The 15,652-nt window shown below is 46.4% G+C and overlaps 1 protein-coding gene across 1 annotated transcript; it reads left to right on the forward strand.

Annotated features, from left to right (window-relative positions):
- The first annotated feature begins 1,860 nt into the window (after window positions 1-1,860).
- Grp (gastrin releasing peptide) lies at window positions 1,861-14,196 on the forward strand. The gene is made up of 3 exons (XM_051163463.1): window positions 1,861-2,401; window positions 7,971-8,215; window positions 13,833-14,196. The coding sequence occupies exons 1-3, from the start codon at window positions 2,257-2,259 to the stop codon at window positions 13,884-13,886; spliced, it is 444 nt and encodes a 147-aa protein (XP_051019420.1). The 5' UTR covers window positions 1,861-2,256; the 3' UTR covers window positions 13,887-14,196.
- The last annotated feature ends 1,456 nt before the right edge of the window (window positions 14,197-15,652 follow it).

Genomic DNA, 15,652 nt, shown 5'->3' on the forward strand with positions numbered 1-15,652 from the left:
AAACCAAATGTTCAATGGCTCCTGCTTCTCCCTGGCAACAAGGCATTGTCCTTCTGGTGAGGAGACTGACTTGTCTCTTGTACCTGCAGGACGTCGTGTCCACCCACATCTTCTGAATCCCTTCTTTAGGGGCCGAACAAGCTGCACCCGTGAACAGGACTGACACCATTGCTGCCTGAGCAGGCTGCAAACACAACCACGTGGCTCTACTTTCGGTGGCAGAAGGTCTGTGGACTGGGGGATTCAGAGTAAAAGCTGAGGTGAAAGAAGGATCCACCTGTCTCCAGGCATGCAAGGGACACAGAAACAGAAAGGTGTCCTCAGTCATGGAAGATCTGTGTTGTTGTTCTTTTTTGTTTGTTTGTTTTTGTTTTTTGTGCACCAGAGTTTTGATTGTGCAGCAAGGTTTTTCCTCAGTGTTGTAAGGAAACCATCCTTTAAAAGGTTTGTGCTGGCTAACTTTGTGTTGGCTGTGACTGACACATTCAACAGAAACAGCTCTGGGGAGAAAAGACTTATTGGGGCTCATGTTTTCAGAGGCTCTCTGCTCCTTACAGAGGGGAAGGCATGATGAAGTTTACAGTGGTGAGAACAAATGGTAAGACGCCTCAGGTAACACGGACTGTGAGGCAGAGAGAGCAGGCTGGACCCAGGATCAGGCCTAACCAAAAGCCACCCAGGCCTCCCTTCTTAATGGCTTACATGGTCTTGAACATAGTACCACTGGTCAAAGCACTAGCAAGGTTCTAAGACAAAGGAACTTCCTCTAGCACTTGCTCTGTGGAGGAAGGGGTTTAATGCTCCTCTGCAGGCGTAGAAGGCGTTAGACCTGACCATTTCTTAGACTCATCATTAATTCATCAAACATGCCAAACAGCCAGTGATCGACGGGTGCGTCGAGAAGCAAGAGTGGACCCTTAACACGCTGCTTGGGAGGACATCAGCCTGTGTGTGTTCATGGTCCAATGTCTGCTCACAGACAACCTGGGGATGGGCTGCACAGGTTGGGAACCCAGGAGAGGTGGAGTCCAGACCCACTATGGATTCCCTCCCCACTGTGTGTGTGTGTGTGTGTGTGTGTGTCTGTCTGTTTGTCTGCCTGCCATCCTGTCCCTCCCTCTTTCTTTCATTTTTCCCTTGGATCACTCACTCAGGATAGTATTACTGTATTTCCTTGGCTACTAAAAACAATCTTAAAATCAGCATTTTTCTCCCTAGAGCCAGACACATGCACAAAAATACATTTCAAGTCCAAGAAAACTGTCATGCAATGTGTTGTGTGCAATCACTTAAGAAAGGCACAAATGTAGTATCCTCCTAGGAACTCAGACCAGAGACTTATCAACATCGTGTTCACAGGGGACAATCAAGCCCCAAACCCGAGGCAGTTCACCAGCCCTTGGTGAGAAACAGGGCTCACCCATTATAGGCACAACCACAGGATCAGCTCGGGCAGCCAAACCGTGGGCAATAACATCCTACAAGCTTTTCTATTATTGTCACATTGCTATGGTGCGTGTCCCCTTAGCATCGGTGGAATTTTGAGGGGTGGGTGACCAGCCTTCAGAAGTGAGACCAGAAGAGGCAGAGGGAAAGTGAGCAATTCTACAGAAGCCTTGTGCGTGTGCGAATGAAGTAGCTAAGGGACATTGAGTTAGGTGCTGGCAAGGGAAATTCTCAGGAGAGTGGTTTTGGTTTTTTTTTCTCCCCTGTTTCTTGGAAGCAGTATGTCTGCCAGAAGGGCCAGTGTTTAGTCGAACTAGCATTAGCCCTGAAAACAGAGCACATCCTCCTGTGCTATCCTGAGTCTAGCAGAGCAGATGAGGCTGCTGTTGCTGCTGCTGCTGGGATGGGCAGGGATAAAACAGGAGTTCAACCATACCGTCGCGTTGGAGAAGACGTCTAGGATAGCAGAAATTAATAGGATGGGACTAGGAGAGAAAGGGAGATGGGTCAAGGTACACTCAGACTTTCATCACTCACTGTAGATGGATGATTTCCCGGCTGGGCATCCGGGAGCCCAGCTCGCTATAGGGAGACGTCAGTGCTCTCAGGTCCCGGGTGGAAGAACCCCCGGCCCCTCCCGCGCAGGCTTCCTTTATATAAAGTCCGGGGTCTCGTGGAGTCTGCAGCAGTGGCACTCCGAAGCAGCGGCGGCAGAGCTCCTTGGAACCGTCCTCTTGTCGCTGCTCCGCCTCCGCCGGGACAGCGCACCGTCAGCCTAGCCTAGAGCTCCGAGGGTTTCCCGTCGGGACGATGCGAGGCTCCGAGCTCCCGCTCTTGCTGTTGGCACTGGTTCTTTGCCAGGCGCCCCGGGGACCAGCTGCCCCAGTGTCGACAGGAGCAGGCGGAGGCAATGTCCTGGCCAAGATGTACCCGCGTGGCAGCCACTGGGCTGTGGGTAAGTGTCCCGACCATGAGATCCCCGGGCTTCTCTCAGAGGGTCTAACTAGCTAAAGGGAACCTCTCTCCATCTCAGTATTTTGCTTGGGAGTTTGGATTGGCTCCTTTCCTTCTACTGAAACATGTATCCAGCTCTCCCCCAAACTCCATCTCATCTTCTCTTTTTCTGGGAAACCTGATAGATCCCTTGTCAGTGGCAGAATGGTCCCCAGATCCCTTACCTCTCGCTTCGCACCTGTGAGCATACCTCTTCCACCGGCCATCTGAGGCATCCAAGCTAGCCCAAAGCTCTCTCCCCCCAAACTCCTCAACTTGGCGTGCAGCTCACCTCCCCTCTGTACCACTGCCTCCTAGCCTTGCTCCAATCTGGCATGGGTCTGTTCCCAGATGACTTTGGGGTGTGAGGTCCCCCTAGTGAATTCCGGATCCTAGTTAAGCCCCAGTGGACTGGACTCTCGCTCCTGTGGGCTGGAATCCAGACTGAATGGTGCAGAATCACAGGGTGTGGGGACCTGGGTGTGGAGACCGGAGTGCATGGCCCCTTCCCCATCCCTCTGCCCTCCCCCCACCTCCACCTTGGGTTCAAGTACTCTCTTGAGTTTCCTCACCCCTTCAGCTTTTTGTTTGTTTTTGGAAGCAATGCTCCTTCCCTCAGCCTCTGACTCTCACTCCCTGCCTTGGCAGATTTTAGGGATCATGCCTGCTCTCCAAGCTTACCTGGGCCCTACCGCCCAAACCCCAGACATTTGTCCATCTCTGAGATCCACAACACAATCCTGTATAGTCTTCTCTTTCTGACTTCTGCCAGGAAGTCCTGTTTTTCTGGGTACAGGCTTCTGAGCTTGGTTGCAGCCTAGCTGAAGAGGACTGTTGTGCTGTGGGTAGAGGTGCGGAGTGCGGCTAGGTCTGGACTCTGAGGAACACAGGCTCTCTGAGCTTTCCTGAAACTTTGAGGCCAGTAGCAGCTAGTGGCTTGGCACTCATCCGTCGCTCCCAACATCACTTGGAGCTCTGGGCATGGCAGCTACCCGCATCACCTCTAGACATTATGTCTCCCCAAGCAAGCACAGCCTCTAAGAAATGCTGAGTCCAAAGTCGCCTGATCTTTTGCCACTGTGGTCAATTGTGACTACTTTGTATTTCCTGGGAAACTGGTGCTTTCCCTAAAAAAGCTTGAAGTGTGTGTGTGTGTGTGTGTGTGTGTGTGTGTGTGTGTGTTGTGTTTCCTTAGTAGGATACTTAGAACAATGTGCTGGAAAGGAAATTACTCAACCAAATCTCAGATTCTAGGTACTAAGATGAGGATAGGTTTTTGGGGGAAGGATGAGGCAGGACACTCTGGCTCTGGACTTCCATGTTGTGTGTTGACAGAGAGGTCAGGAGCACCGAGTTGGCATCCTATAGTTTTGGAGGTCTTGCTAACAGTCCCAGGTATGAACTTGCAGCTTCTGAGGACCACTAGGATTCTATGAGACTGGACAAAGAATGGTGTGCAGGTTGACACAGGAAAAGCAGAGAAAAGGTGCTGAAGAGCCCAGAGTTAGAGCTGGTTATTATTCTTAATTTTTTTCCTAAACGGGATCTCTCTGTGTAGCCTTGGCTGTCCTGGACTCGCTTTGTAGGCCAGGGTGGCCTCAAACTCACAGCGATCCTCTTGCCTCTGTCTCCTCGAGTGCTGGGATTTACAGATGTGTGCCACCAGGCCAGGCCAGAGCTGGTTATTCTTGAAAGGGGATTCTCAGAGCCTAGATTAAAAGGCTTTTGTCTGACCCAGCCACCAATCAGTGGGCGGGGAGTGAGGACTGATACTCCCAACTCCATTACTTTTCTTTCCTCTCTATATTCACAGAAGAAGAGCTCATGATCTATCTGTCCGTGAACCCTTGAAGACTAAAAGCACAGCAGAGGTGGCTAGGAGTCTAGTGTCATATCTCTGGGACAAGCCAAGCTGAAGCTGACCCACCGTAGAGGACACACATGTCCTGGGATATTTAGGGTACTTCCTTAAGTTGCCCTTCATCGCATAGTAGTACCACAAACATCATGTAAATTTTTCTTCTCCTTAATTTTTTTCACTGTGGGGAATGGAATGCAGGGCTCATACATGTAAGCAAGCCCTTTATATTGAGCTACGATCCCAGCTCTCACTACATTTATATTTATACACACACACACACACACACACACACACACACACACACACACACACACACGGGAGTCTGCCTAAGGTGCCCAGCCTGCCCTCCACTTTGCTAAAAAGCCCAATGTTTGAAAAAAAAAAAGTCCAAGTGTGTTTTGGATAGGCACTGTTGAAAGAAATACATCAACAAGGATGAGTGATGTGAGATTTAATTTTAGCTTTAAAGTAGCGTACAACCAACGCCCATTCTCTCCAGTTCCCAGAGACACACAGCTCAAGGTTGTTTTCGTTCTGTTTTGTTTGAATTTTGATGATGCTAGGACTGAACCCATGCTAGCAAATGTTCTATCGTTGAACTATGCCACCCATACTTGCCTTTTTTTTGAGACAGGGTCTCATGATGTAGCCCAGGCTAGCCTTGAGTTTGTGGTCCTCCTGACGCAGTTTTTGTAGTGGTGGGATTACAGGCACTTAGCATCGTGCCGGCTTTGTCCCTAGGACTAAACCTGTATTATTGTCCACAAGGAAACTGTCAGTATAGCTCTCTCTCAGCGAGGCACTTTTTCTGGCTAAGAGAAGCAATGGGAACTGAATCAGTAGCCTGAAAACTACCCACACTTCTCCTGTCGGGTGTCGTGCTCATGGGAATATTGTGTGTGTGTGATGGAAATAGATGCCAATACAAAAGCTAGTGACTATTCTCTGTGCTCCCCCAGATTGCTCATAGTTGTGGCTCTCAGTTTGTTATGGAGCAGGACTTGGAAATCCACATTGGGAAGTACCATTGGATGCAGAGCGGATTGGCATTCATTACAGGGCTACATCAAAGACTGAAACAAAAACTAGCTTTTCCATCTTCCATCTCTCTCTCTCTCTCTCTCTCTCTCTCTCTGTGTGTGTGTGAGTGTGTGTGTGTTATGCTTTGGGGTGTGTGTTCATGTTTGCCTGTGTGTGTAGGGGGAGTGGAGTGCCTAGGCTCATCTTTGATCGATCTTTTACTTTATTCATTGAGCCAGGGTCTCTCAATTAGATCCAGAGCTTGCAGATGTGGCTAGACCAGCTAGGCAGCTTGCTTCCACCTCCTGAAGCTGGAATCGTTGGCAGGCTACCAGGCCCACTCCTCATATACATGCCCTCTGAGGATCTGAACTCTGGTCCTTATACTTGCATTGACAAGTGGCTTAACCACTGAGCCATCTCCTCTGTCCCATAAATACTATTTCTTGGAAGTACATATTACTTTATAGCTTAATAGATATTTTCTCAAGTTAGGGTAGTTTTCTAGTTTCAACTCCGAAGAAATTAATTTACAGTTCAAACCTGCCCTTTAGTGGTATATCATAAAATTTAAAGGCACAAAGTTTTTTTTTTCATTAAGAGCAAAGGTTCATTATTTTTTAAATGCTTGTCCTTTCCCTACACCGAGATCTCTATTATTTTAATACGAATGTGTGACAGATGACAGGAGATGAAACGGAAGTGGTTATCTTGTCCTTGTTGCCATGGAGATGATCATTTGGTCGACAGTAGCGAGCTCAAAAATGAAATAGGACCCAGGGAATGTGTATTTCCCTGGGATGTCATAGATGGCGCACTTCCTGAGCTCGTGTGTGTGTGTGTGTGTGTGTGTGTCAAGAAGTGGGCAGCTGAACAGCACACCGCCTGCGGGTAAGTCCCAACAGTCTAGTGTCACAAGGACCTATGTTAGATCAATAATAAGATGGGCAGTGGATCTATTTTGCCTCTAGAGCAAAGTCCACAAATGAACTCCAGCGCGGCAAAATGAGGGTCTTCGTAAAGACATCTCCATCACTCCACTGCGTTATTGCCACTGACTCCTTTCTCATTTTCAGCATCCTAGCTAGATGACAGGCAACCAGGGATTCCAAGAGTGACAGAGGTAATTACTGTGAGCATCAGGGTTCCAATGCCTTCCTCTAGTCACTGTGATTCAATTTCCTCCATGTAACTAAAGCTGACAACACATCAGCTTTGCTGGGAAGTTGTGCCTCATAATCACCATGAGGGCCAAATACATGGCAATTTGGTAGACAGCTGGACACCAGGTTGACCCAGCTGGTAATTGAAACTATGTAAGACTCTAATTGTTCATTTGGGACAGGTGTCCTTAACAAGGTCTTTAAACAGTGTGAAGTCCCTTTCTAAGACTTGGCAAGCTAATTCAAAGTCTCATTTGAAGACTGCCTAATCTTAACAATTAATTTTCCAAGTCACGTGATATCTGATCCACTGGTACAAGGTCCTTGCTCCTGTTTAGAACATTAGCTGTTTGTAAATCATATATATATATATATATATATATTTTTATCTCCAGATCCCAGGATGATGCTCTGCTGCCTTAAAACCTTGGGAACTTACAAGAGACTCCCAACAGTATAACGTAGTGGAAACACACGCCACATACATAAACACACACATACACCACATACACACCTCACAACACACATATAACACACACATACACACAAAACACATACATACAACATACACCACATAGAACAACACACAACACACACAAACACACACACACACACAGGCACACTGTTTAAGAAAAAGAAAAAGGATACAGATCTATTCTTGGTCACCCGCTTACTAGAATATCCTTGTTTTTAGTACACTGGCCTCCTCCATAGGGTTAAGTAATTAATCAATATATAAGGCAGGCACACGTGCCTAGAACTAAGAGCTTCTCAGAGACTCAAAAAAAAACCCCATATCAATGTGGCAGCTGAATATCAGCCAGAGTTTGTTTTTCAACTTGTTTTTCATTACACTCTTAACCTGCCATCACTTACTTCTAGGTGAGGTTTTCTAGATTCAATTTCAGCTAAAATTCAGAGAAAGCCTAAATCAAAGATTCCTTTGGTACAATTGTATTGCAGATAAGAGAAAGGCAACATTAAAAAAAAATCATACAAAGAAACACATCAAGACTTTTATTTTCAGCAGAAACTTGAAATTGGTGGTGGGAGACGTTAGGATTTTGCCTTTCAGTTGGACACTCAGAATTGATAGGACTTTATGCTTGGAAGCTTTCTTAGACGCGATTTGCCTTGCCCTGTCCCTTTTATAGTTGATAACACCCAAGTCTTGGGGGCTACAGCACTTGTCTGAGGTCACCCACTGGTTAGTAGCGAAACCTAGGCTCCCTGAGTCACAAGCAGATCTGAATTTCCTTCAGCTTCCTACATCTTTTGAATAGACAGTAAAGTCTGTATGCTGTGTACAGACTAACTCCCAATAGTAAAATAATGCTGTTTGTTCTGCATTTGCTGGGGGAACAGAGCCCACTCTACTGATGAGCATTTCAGTTGCTCCTTCTTTCATTCCCCTCAGTTGAAATTGTAACAACCTGGGTTTGTTTTTGTTTTTGTTTTTGTTTTTAATTAAAAAAAATTTTTTATAGGACACTTAATGGGGAAAAAGAGCGCAGATGAATTCCCGTCCCTGTACGCAGTTCACGTAGAGGGCCTGAAGGAGCAGCTGGGGGAACACATCCGCTGGGAAGAAGCCGCAAGGAATTTGCTGGACCTCCTGGAGGCCTTGGGAGACAGAAGCCGTCAGCCACCTCAGCATCTGCCTCTGGGCAGTCTCCAGTCTACTTGGGATCCTGAGGATGGCAGCTACTTTAGTGATGGTCAAAACGCAAAGGTGAAACAACTATGCTCCAGATGAGCAGTGGGAGGTATTTAGGGAGGGAAAGTTGGCAGGGGCAGTGGCAGCAGGGGAGGAGCTCATCAGGGGAACCCACATAGCTTATTACGCATATTGGTCACCTTCCTAATTGCCGTACAAAATACCTAAGCAAAAGGAATTTGAGAAAAGATGGCTTTATTGTGGCTCACAGCCTAAAGGTCTGCAGTTCATCACACTGGGGAACATGTGACAGCTGAACAGAGAGATACATACTGCTGTTCTACCCACTCGCTTCTTTCCCCTCCTCAGCTCATCCACGCCCCCCCCCCAACCCCTGCAGATCATGGGGTGGATGCCACCCACACTCAGGGTAGTTCTTCCTACCAGTTAAAACTCTTTGGAAAATAGCCTTACAGGCACAGCCAGAGGTGCGCACCCAGAGGTGCGTCCCCCAGGTGATTCCAGTCCTAGACAAGTTGACAATGTAGATTTACCATAGGGTGAAGGTTGCTACACTAAGCCAACACCCATGTGTGCTAAGCAAAGCACTATTCAATTTCCATGCTACCTTTTCTTTTGATATAATAGGTTTTTTTTTTCCCTCAGAAGAAAACGCTAAGTTCCAAAGTTCAGTTTATGAGGTTTATCAGTAATTATGGTCAACTGAAGCAGTGACATGATCTTTGTGAGAATTTTTGTTTATTTGTAGCCCAGGCTTGCCTCTAACTAGAGATTGTCCTGCCTCAGCCTCCCCAGTACTTAGGATTACAGGCATATGCCACTATGTCTGATGTCTTACCAAGATATTTTGATAGTGAGCCTATAGACAATATTTGAGTAAATTCTTGTGGGCTTACAGGTATGTTAATTTTTGATATGCACAAGATGTAGAAAGACCTTTCCACCCCACCCCGCCCAGAGGAAATAATTCTTGTTTATATACAAAGTTGCTCTGGGGTTCTGTGACCTTGTAACTGACTTCTTAGCCCCTAACTGGCCATGCTTCCTCTTGGTCAAATGCTTTCTATGAGTGGTGTTTAATGACTGTGTAGTTCTCATTTATTTGAAGAACACAAGAAGCAAAGCAAAACAAAACTCTACCCTAGTACCCTCAGAGATAAGTTTCTACAAGCATCAAAATTCACTTGTTCTTGTAACTCATTCATAAAATACTCTGGAAACATACAACTGTGTTATTCATCTCTGCTGCTCAATTTTCTTTAAAAGTTTAAAGAAAGATATATTTATATCCTAGGTGTTTTGCCTGCCTATATGCTTGTACACCACATGTATGCCTGGTGGGTCGGAAGAGGGTGTCAGATCCCTTGGACCTGGAGTTACAGATGGTTGTGAGCGTCTATGTGTAGGTGCTGGGACTCAAACCCTTGTCCTCGAGAGGAGGAGTCAGTGCCCTTAACTGCTGAGCCACCTCTCCGGCTCCCACAGTGCTTCTTCTTCTTCTTCTTAGGCAAACAGCAGTGTCCAGCTAGACTTGCTTCATCCCCTGAGCTTGGCTCTGCCACCCATTGAGCTCCCTAGACATGCCAGTCCTTCCTCAAGCACCCCAAATGTCCCATAGTCAGCAGAATATTCAAAGCTTTGAGGGTTTAGGAAAGAAGAGCTACTATAATACTGTGACGGTATTATAGGATGGAATGAGAGTGCAGTCATGAGAACTGGCTGCTTCAAAATAGACAATACTTCTAACACTAAGGAAGGCCGTATTTTTTTTTTTTTTAATCTAGCCAGGACTTGCTTCTTGACCTATCTTTTTATGCGATGTTTTTCTTTCCCCGAGTTTAAAAGCCCATCACCCCATTCCATTCCACCTCAAGTTGAATAATTAGCTATTGCACACATTGGTCCTATTCTCGTGGATACATTTCCGAGAAATGTGAAAAACAAATTTAACTGAGCTTAGTCTTCACAGAGAGCAAAAACAGTTTATTGTTTCTCTTGCTTTGGACAATATTGCCTCAATGAAAATATGTCGTTGTGAAAACTGAAACCATCTTATAATTGTCGTATTCGCAAAAGAAAGAGTGCCTAGAGAACTGGTCTATTAGAACTCTATATGTCTCCCAATGTCAGAGAGAAGTTTAATCATCTAGCCGAGCGCCCCCAGAACTAGCTGCAGGAGCTCTCAGAGGCTTGAAGGGCTCTGCTTAAAATTACAAACTCTCCACGCATGCTCCCTTCTCTCACCACGGCCATAAAACAGTAAGTCCTGTTGCTAACTCACCCAGAGCTGTAGTTAGAAACTAAGCATTTCTTATGTTTTGATGGCAAAGATATTTACTTAATTCAGAGTTGTGTGGGAATGTGTACTAAGTGTAGGCTACTGGATCATAGCAGACAGGCCCTCCTAGAGCTCTGCTAGCAAGAGTGGCCAGGCAGGCTCAAGTTAATGTTTTTCTCCTTTCTTTTCTTTCTTTCTTTCGTTCTTTTGTTCTTCCCTTCTTTCTCTTTTTGAGTCTTGTTGTGCAATCCAGGCAGTCCTGTACTGGTGATTTTCTGCATCAGCCTCCCATGTAGCTGAGAACTCGGACATGCACCGCCATGCCCAGCTTCTGTCTTCATTTTAAAGGGACCCTTCTTGTCATTTGATTAAATCAGTATAAGGCATAGGAAGTGGGCTTTTTTCCTTAGCGTTTAAATTTTTCCTGTGAGGGCTAGCTTTAATTGTCAACTTGATACAACCTAGAATCACCTGGAAACAGAGTCTCCAGTGAGGTATTGTCTACATTGGGTTGGCCTGTGGGCATGTCTTTGAGGGATTGTATTGATTGGGTTAATAGACAAGAAAAGACCCAGGCCACTGTGGGTGCCAGCGATTTCTTAGGAGGGAGTTCCTGAACTCTACCAGAGTGAAGACACCATTAATAGTGTAACAGCTTTGCTGTCTTCCATAGGGTGGGTCTTGGGTTGGGTCAGGCATTGGTTGGACATTCCCTCAATCTCTACTCTATCTGCTCTGTCTTTGTCCCTGCATGTCTTGTAGACAGGGTGAGTTTTGGAGCAAAGATTTTGTGGGTTGGTTGGTGTTCTGCTCCTTACATTAGGAATCGTGTGTAGTTAGAGGGTGTCCCCTTCAGTCTCCGTGACCTCTGCTGGTAGTAGTCTCAGCTATAGTTTCCTTCATATCCTCCCAGAGGCCTATTCTGACTTGTCACAGAGATGCCCTCACCCACAGTTTCTCTTTTCTCTGCAGGCCTTCTGTCTTCCCCCAGCCCCCTCCCCCTCCACTCTCCCCAGGTCTGATGCTCTCCACCCTTATTTCTCTCTGTGCTCCCTCTCCTACCTGTTCCCTCTCTTCAACCACTATCACTGCCTGTTCTGTTTCCCCTGAGTGGGATTTAAGTATCCCCACCATCCCTTTGGTCCTCCTTGTTACTTAACCTCTTTGGATTTGTGCATTGTAGTATGTTTATCTTGTATTAAATGACTAAAATCTGCTTACTCTGCTATGCTTGCAGAAAGGAGATATCAGAGTTGTCCTCTGAGAGGCTCCACCCAGCATCAGTTCAAAACAGACGCTGAGACTCACTGCCAAACATTGGGCAAAGCAAAGGGTGTCTAGTAAAAAAGTCTGTGAGGGGAAATAAAAGGACCTAGAGGTGACGAGATCTCCAGAAGAAGACCAACAGAGCAAACTAACCGGGGCCCAGAGGACCATGCATGGACTGGACCTAAGTCCTCTACATAGAAGTAGCCAATGGGCAGCTCAGGCTACATGTAGGTCCACTAGTAAGGGGACTAGGAATTGTTTCTGACATGGACTCTGTCACCTGCTTTTTAGTCACTTCCCCCTGACTGGACTGCCTTGCCAGGGCACAGGAGAAGAGGACAAACTCAGTCCTGATGTGACTTGCTGAGCTGGGGTGGGTAGGTAGGAGGGCTCCCCTTTTCCCAGGAATAGGGGAGGAGGATGGCAGAGGGAGGGGACTGGGAGGAGAAGAGGGAGGGAGCCACAACCAGGATGTAAAGTAAAATAAATAAAATAATAATAATAATAATAATAATAATAATAATAATAATAATAATAATAATGGAGCAGAGAAATCAAGCTGTACACAGCAAGCAAACATTTGTTTCTTTGCTCTCAGCTGTGGGTGTGATGTGACTAGCTGAGTTCCTACCTTGACTTCCTCCCTATCATGAACTATAACCATGTCCAGCCACTTGTCTTATGCAGCCCAGGCCCACTTCCCTGGGCTTGCATTGCCAACAGTGAGCTGAGCCCTCCCACGGGCATTAGCCATCATGGAAGCAGCCTCCTCCACGTGCCCACAGGTCATGCTGATGGAGGCAACCTCCTCAGCTGAGGTTTCCTCTCCCCAGGTATGTCAGCTTCACAACCAAGATTAGCCATCACCCTTGGGATGCCTCATCATTGGAACAGAAACTAAACTAGAGCAGTTCCCAGGGGAGTCTCATATAGAAAGCAACATAGATCAAGAACGACTGATAACCCTCCAATGACCCCGACAGGCTCTATGCAGGAAGAGTGAGACCACCCCAGCTTCTATCTGCTGCTGGACCACATCCTCAGCTCACTCAGCTTTCTTCTCCCCCTTTCCTTCCTACTTGGCTTTCTCTTCCTTGCAACATTTTGAGGTTGTGGGATGGGGTGGAGGCCCTCCTCCTGCTCCTCTGCTGGCTCCTTTTATGGCTGGTGGGGCTTTTGGCAGGAGAGACAGTGAAATCTAAAGGCTGGTAGTCACATGGGGGCAGCCTTGGTTCTGAGACAGGAAGGCAAAGGTAATTGGCTTGTGTGGGAATCCATCCCCAGCCCAGGGCTCGTTAGCATCAGCTGCACACAGCTGAGCTGCAGAGTAGGTACCATTGCCTAAGAATAGCAACCCTTCCCTTATTAGGGAAGTGACCAGTCTGGAAGCAGGGAAGCGAAATTGCCAGAGATTCTTGGGGATAGTAATAAACTCTTGTCTGGGTTAAAAATAATAAGATCTGGTTTCTTGTCTCTTTGGGTAAAGTTGCTGAAAGAGAATAAAGTTTTTTTTTTTTTTTAACTGTAACTGCTTTTCCTTTATTCTCAGTGAAATTGAGCAGAAGCCACAGGAAGCAAAAGACAGTACATTTAGAATTTGGGTGGAGACCCAGATGAACACCTCTTCTCCAGTTGCCCACACTGCTATCATTTCCTGCTTTGCAGTGTAGGATTAAAAAACAAAACAAAACAAAAAAACGAGCTTTGATTGGCTCAGCACAGAGGAGGGTGGGAGGGGAGAGAGCCTTGCAGAGTCCCCTCACATCCTTCCCCAGCTCGGTATAATAATAAATAAGACATTCAACTCTCAACAATGGTTAAAACACACCCAGAGAATTAGACAGGAAGACAAGCTTAGCAGACATAAGCAAGGTGATGGGGCAAAGTTACTTTGTTTCTCAGGAGTATGAATGCTTCTCTAAGCCTGTGAGTAGAACTCCCTTGAGGAACGTGAAGGTAGAACACAGGGCTCCTCACCAGAGTCAGGGGATTTGGAAGCTGACCGGAGAATTTGTCTTCCTATCATGTGATGCTGATGGGCTGGTGGGAATGGGTTTGCTACTACCACTGGCCTTCCCCATCACTCATATGTGTGTGTAACTATTTCTAATATATTTCTTTAAGTTGGTAGACTCTCTGCTCCAGGTCCTTCGAGGGAAGGAAGGAACCACCAGCTGAAGGGTCAAGGCCAAGGACAGATTCCGGGGAGCAAAATAAAACCCTTCAGAGACTGTGTTCTGCAAACATCAATTCTACTGGACCATCAGCAAGACTTTCTTTTTGCAATTTACTTAACTATTGTTGTGTCTTTCAACCATGACTAAGCTCATGACTTCCAAGCAGCATCTTCTGTTTTGAACTTGTTTCTGTGAGCGGTCGCCTAGAGTGAGCTTTCCGATGGACGCTTTTTCCAGCTAGGCTTTTCCGTTGATTGGATCTGGGGCTCCAATCTGCTACCCATTCACAATAAAAGCTTACTTTAATCACGTTGTCCAAAAGGGCAGCTTGTCCTCCTTATTTCGCCTCCAAATGAGAAGATAGTATGGCAGAGCTCAAAAATCACCTTGACAATATACTTTTGTGTTCACTGATTAAGTCAGGGGAAATCACAGCTGGCATCGCCGAGGGCTACTTAAGTGAGTTCTTGTCCTGAGTAAAGTCATCAGATGGGCTGGACTGGAGATGGAGGCTGGCCGGCTCCATCATTTGTGATCGCCTCATCTTCAGTCCTTAGTACAACCACATGTGTTGCTGACGTTATGATATGTTCCTCAGGATGGTCCTGTGAGCTGAAAATGATCACTCCTTTACCAGGCAAGGAGTCAAAGGATCGCCGACTTGCCCATTGTCATGTGGTATGTGGAATGAGATTCCAAACATATGTTTTCAGTGTCACTCTATCTTAAACCTCCTTTCAGCATATGTGACAAGCAATACTGTTTGGTTTTTTGTTTTGTTTTGTTGTGGTTTTTTTTGAGAGGAATAATAGTTCCCCAGGCTAGATCCACTCAGCTTCCCCATAAGACGAAAAGAAGAATTCAGGAGATTTCCTGTTTTCGAAGAATGTGGCCTGGCTGTCCACGCATGCTCCCCAGCCCCATTTTTATCATGACATTTGCACATGAACAGATTTTCAAACTTGTTGCCATATGGCCCAGACTTTCTTCATCTAGGAAAAACCGCATTTGAAATCTTAAAAAGATCCCTCTCGCTCCTGTTTCACCAGAGAAACATTAAAGAGGTGACGCGTTCTAGTATCTTTTAAAACCTTGTTGATTTAAAACTTACCCAAACTGAGAGCTGCTAGAAGCATCTTCTCTGTGTCCTGACTGCTTTAGGGCCCCCCCTTCTCTCTGCCTTTGGGCTCTTGAGGCCTCTTTCTCAAGAATTCAGTCCCAGGGCTGGGGAGAGAGCTTAGTGGGTAAGGATGCATGCTGCACCCTGAGTTTTCTCCATAGCACTGCATAAAAAGCCAGGTGCAGTGGTGCCAACTCCTGTAACCTCATCACTATGGGAGGAGGGGACAGGAGGATGGCTGCCGCTTGCTGGCTGTCACTTAGCTCCAGGTTCAGAGAGACCCTGTCTCAAGGGAACAAGCAGAGGATGGCAGAGGAGGGAACTAGTTTGGCCTCGAGAGTGCACTCACACACTTATACACAGTCGCCTCTCTCCCACAGCCATTTAAATTAAACAAACAAACTTGGCAATGAGTTGTGCTGGTGAAAACCTCATTTTACTAATAAAGGAAGGAAAACGTAGAAGGCCTCCCCTTCCAACAGGAAGAAGAAACATTCCTGCAGACCCTTATGAGGCAGTCTCTTACAGTGGCATTGCAGGCTGGCAAGTAGCTAATGGTTGAGTAACTGTGGTGAAGTTGACTCTTGTTTACTAAGTCTCCTGGAAGCAGAAGTACCTGCTGTGTTGGCAGTAGTCACTTTTCCTCA

Source organism: Acomys russatus, chromosome 20, assembly GCF_903995435.1.
Source record: "Acomys russatus chromosome 20, mAcoRus1.1, whole genome shotgun sequence".
Classification (NCBI taxonomy): Eukaryota; Metazoa; Chordata; class Mammalia; order Rodentia; family Muridae; genus Acomys; species Acomys russatus.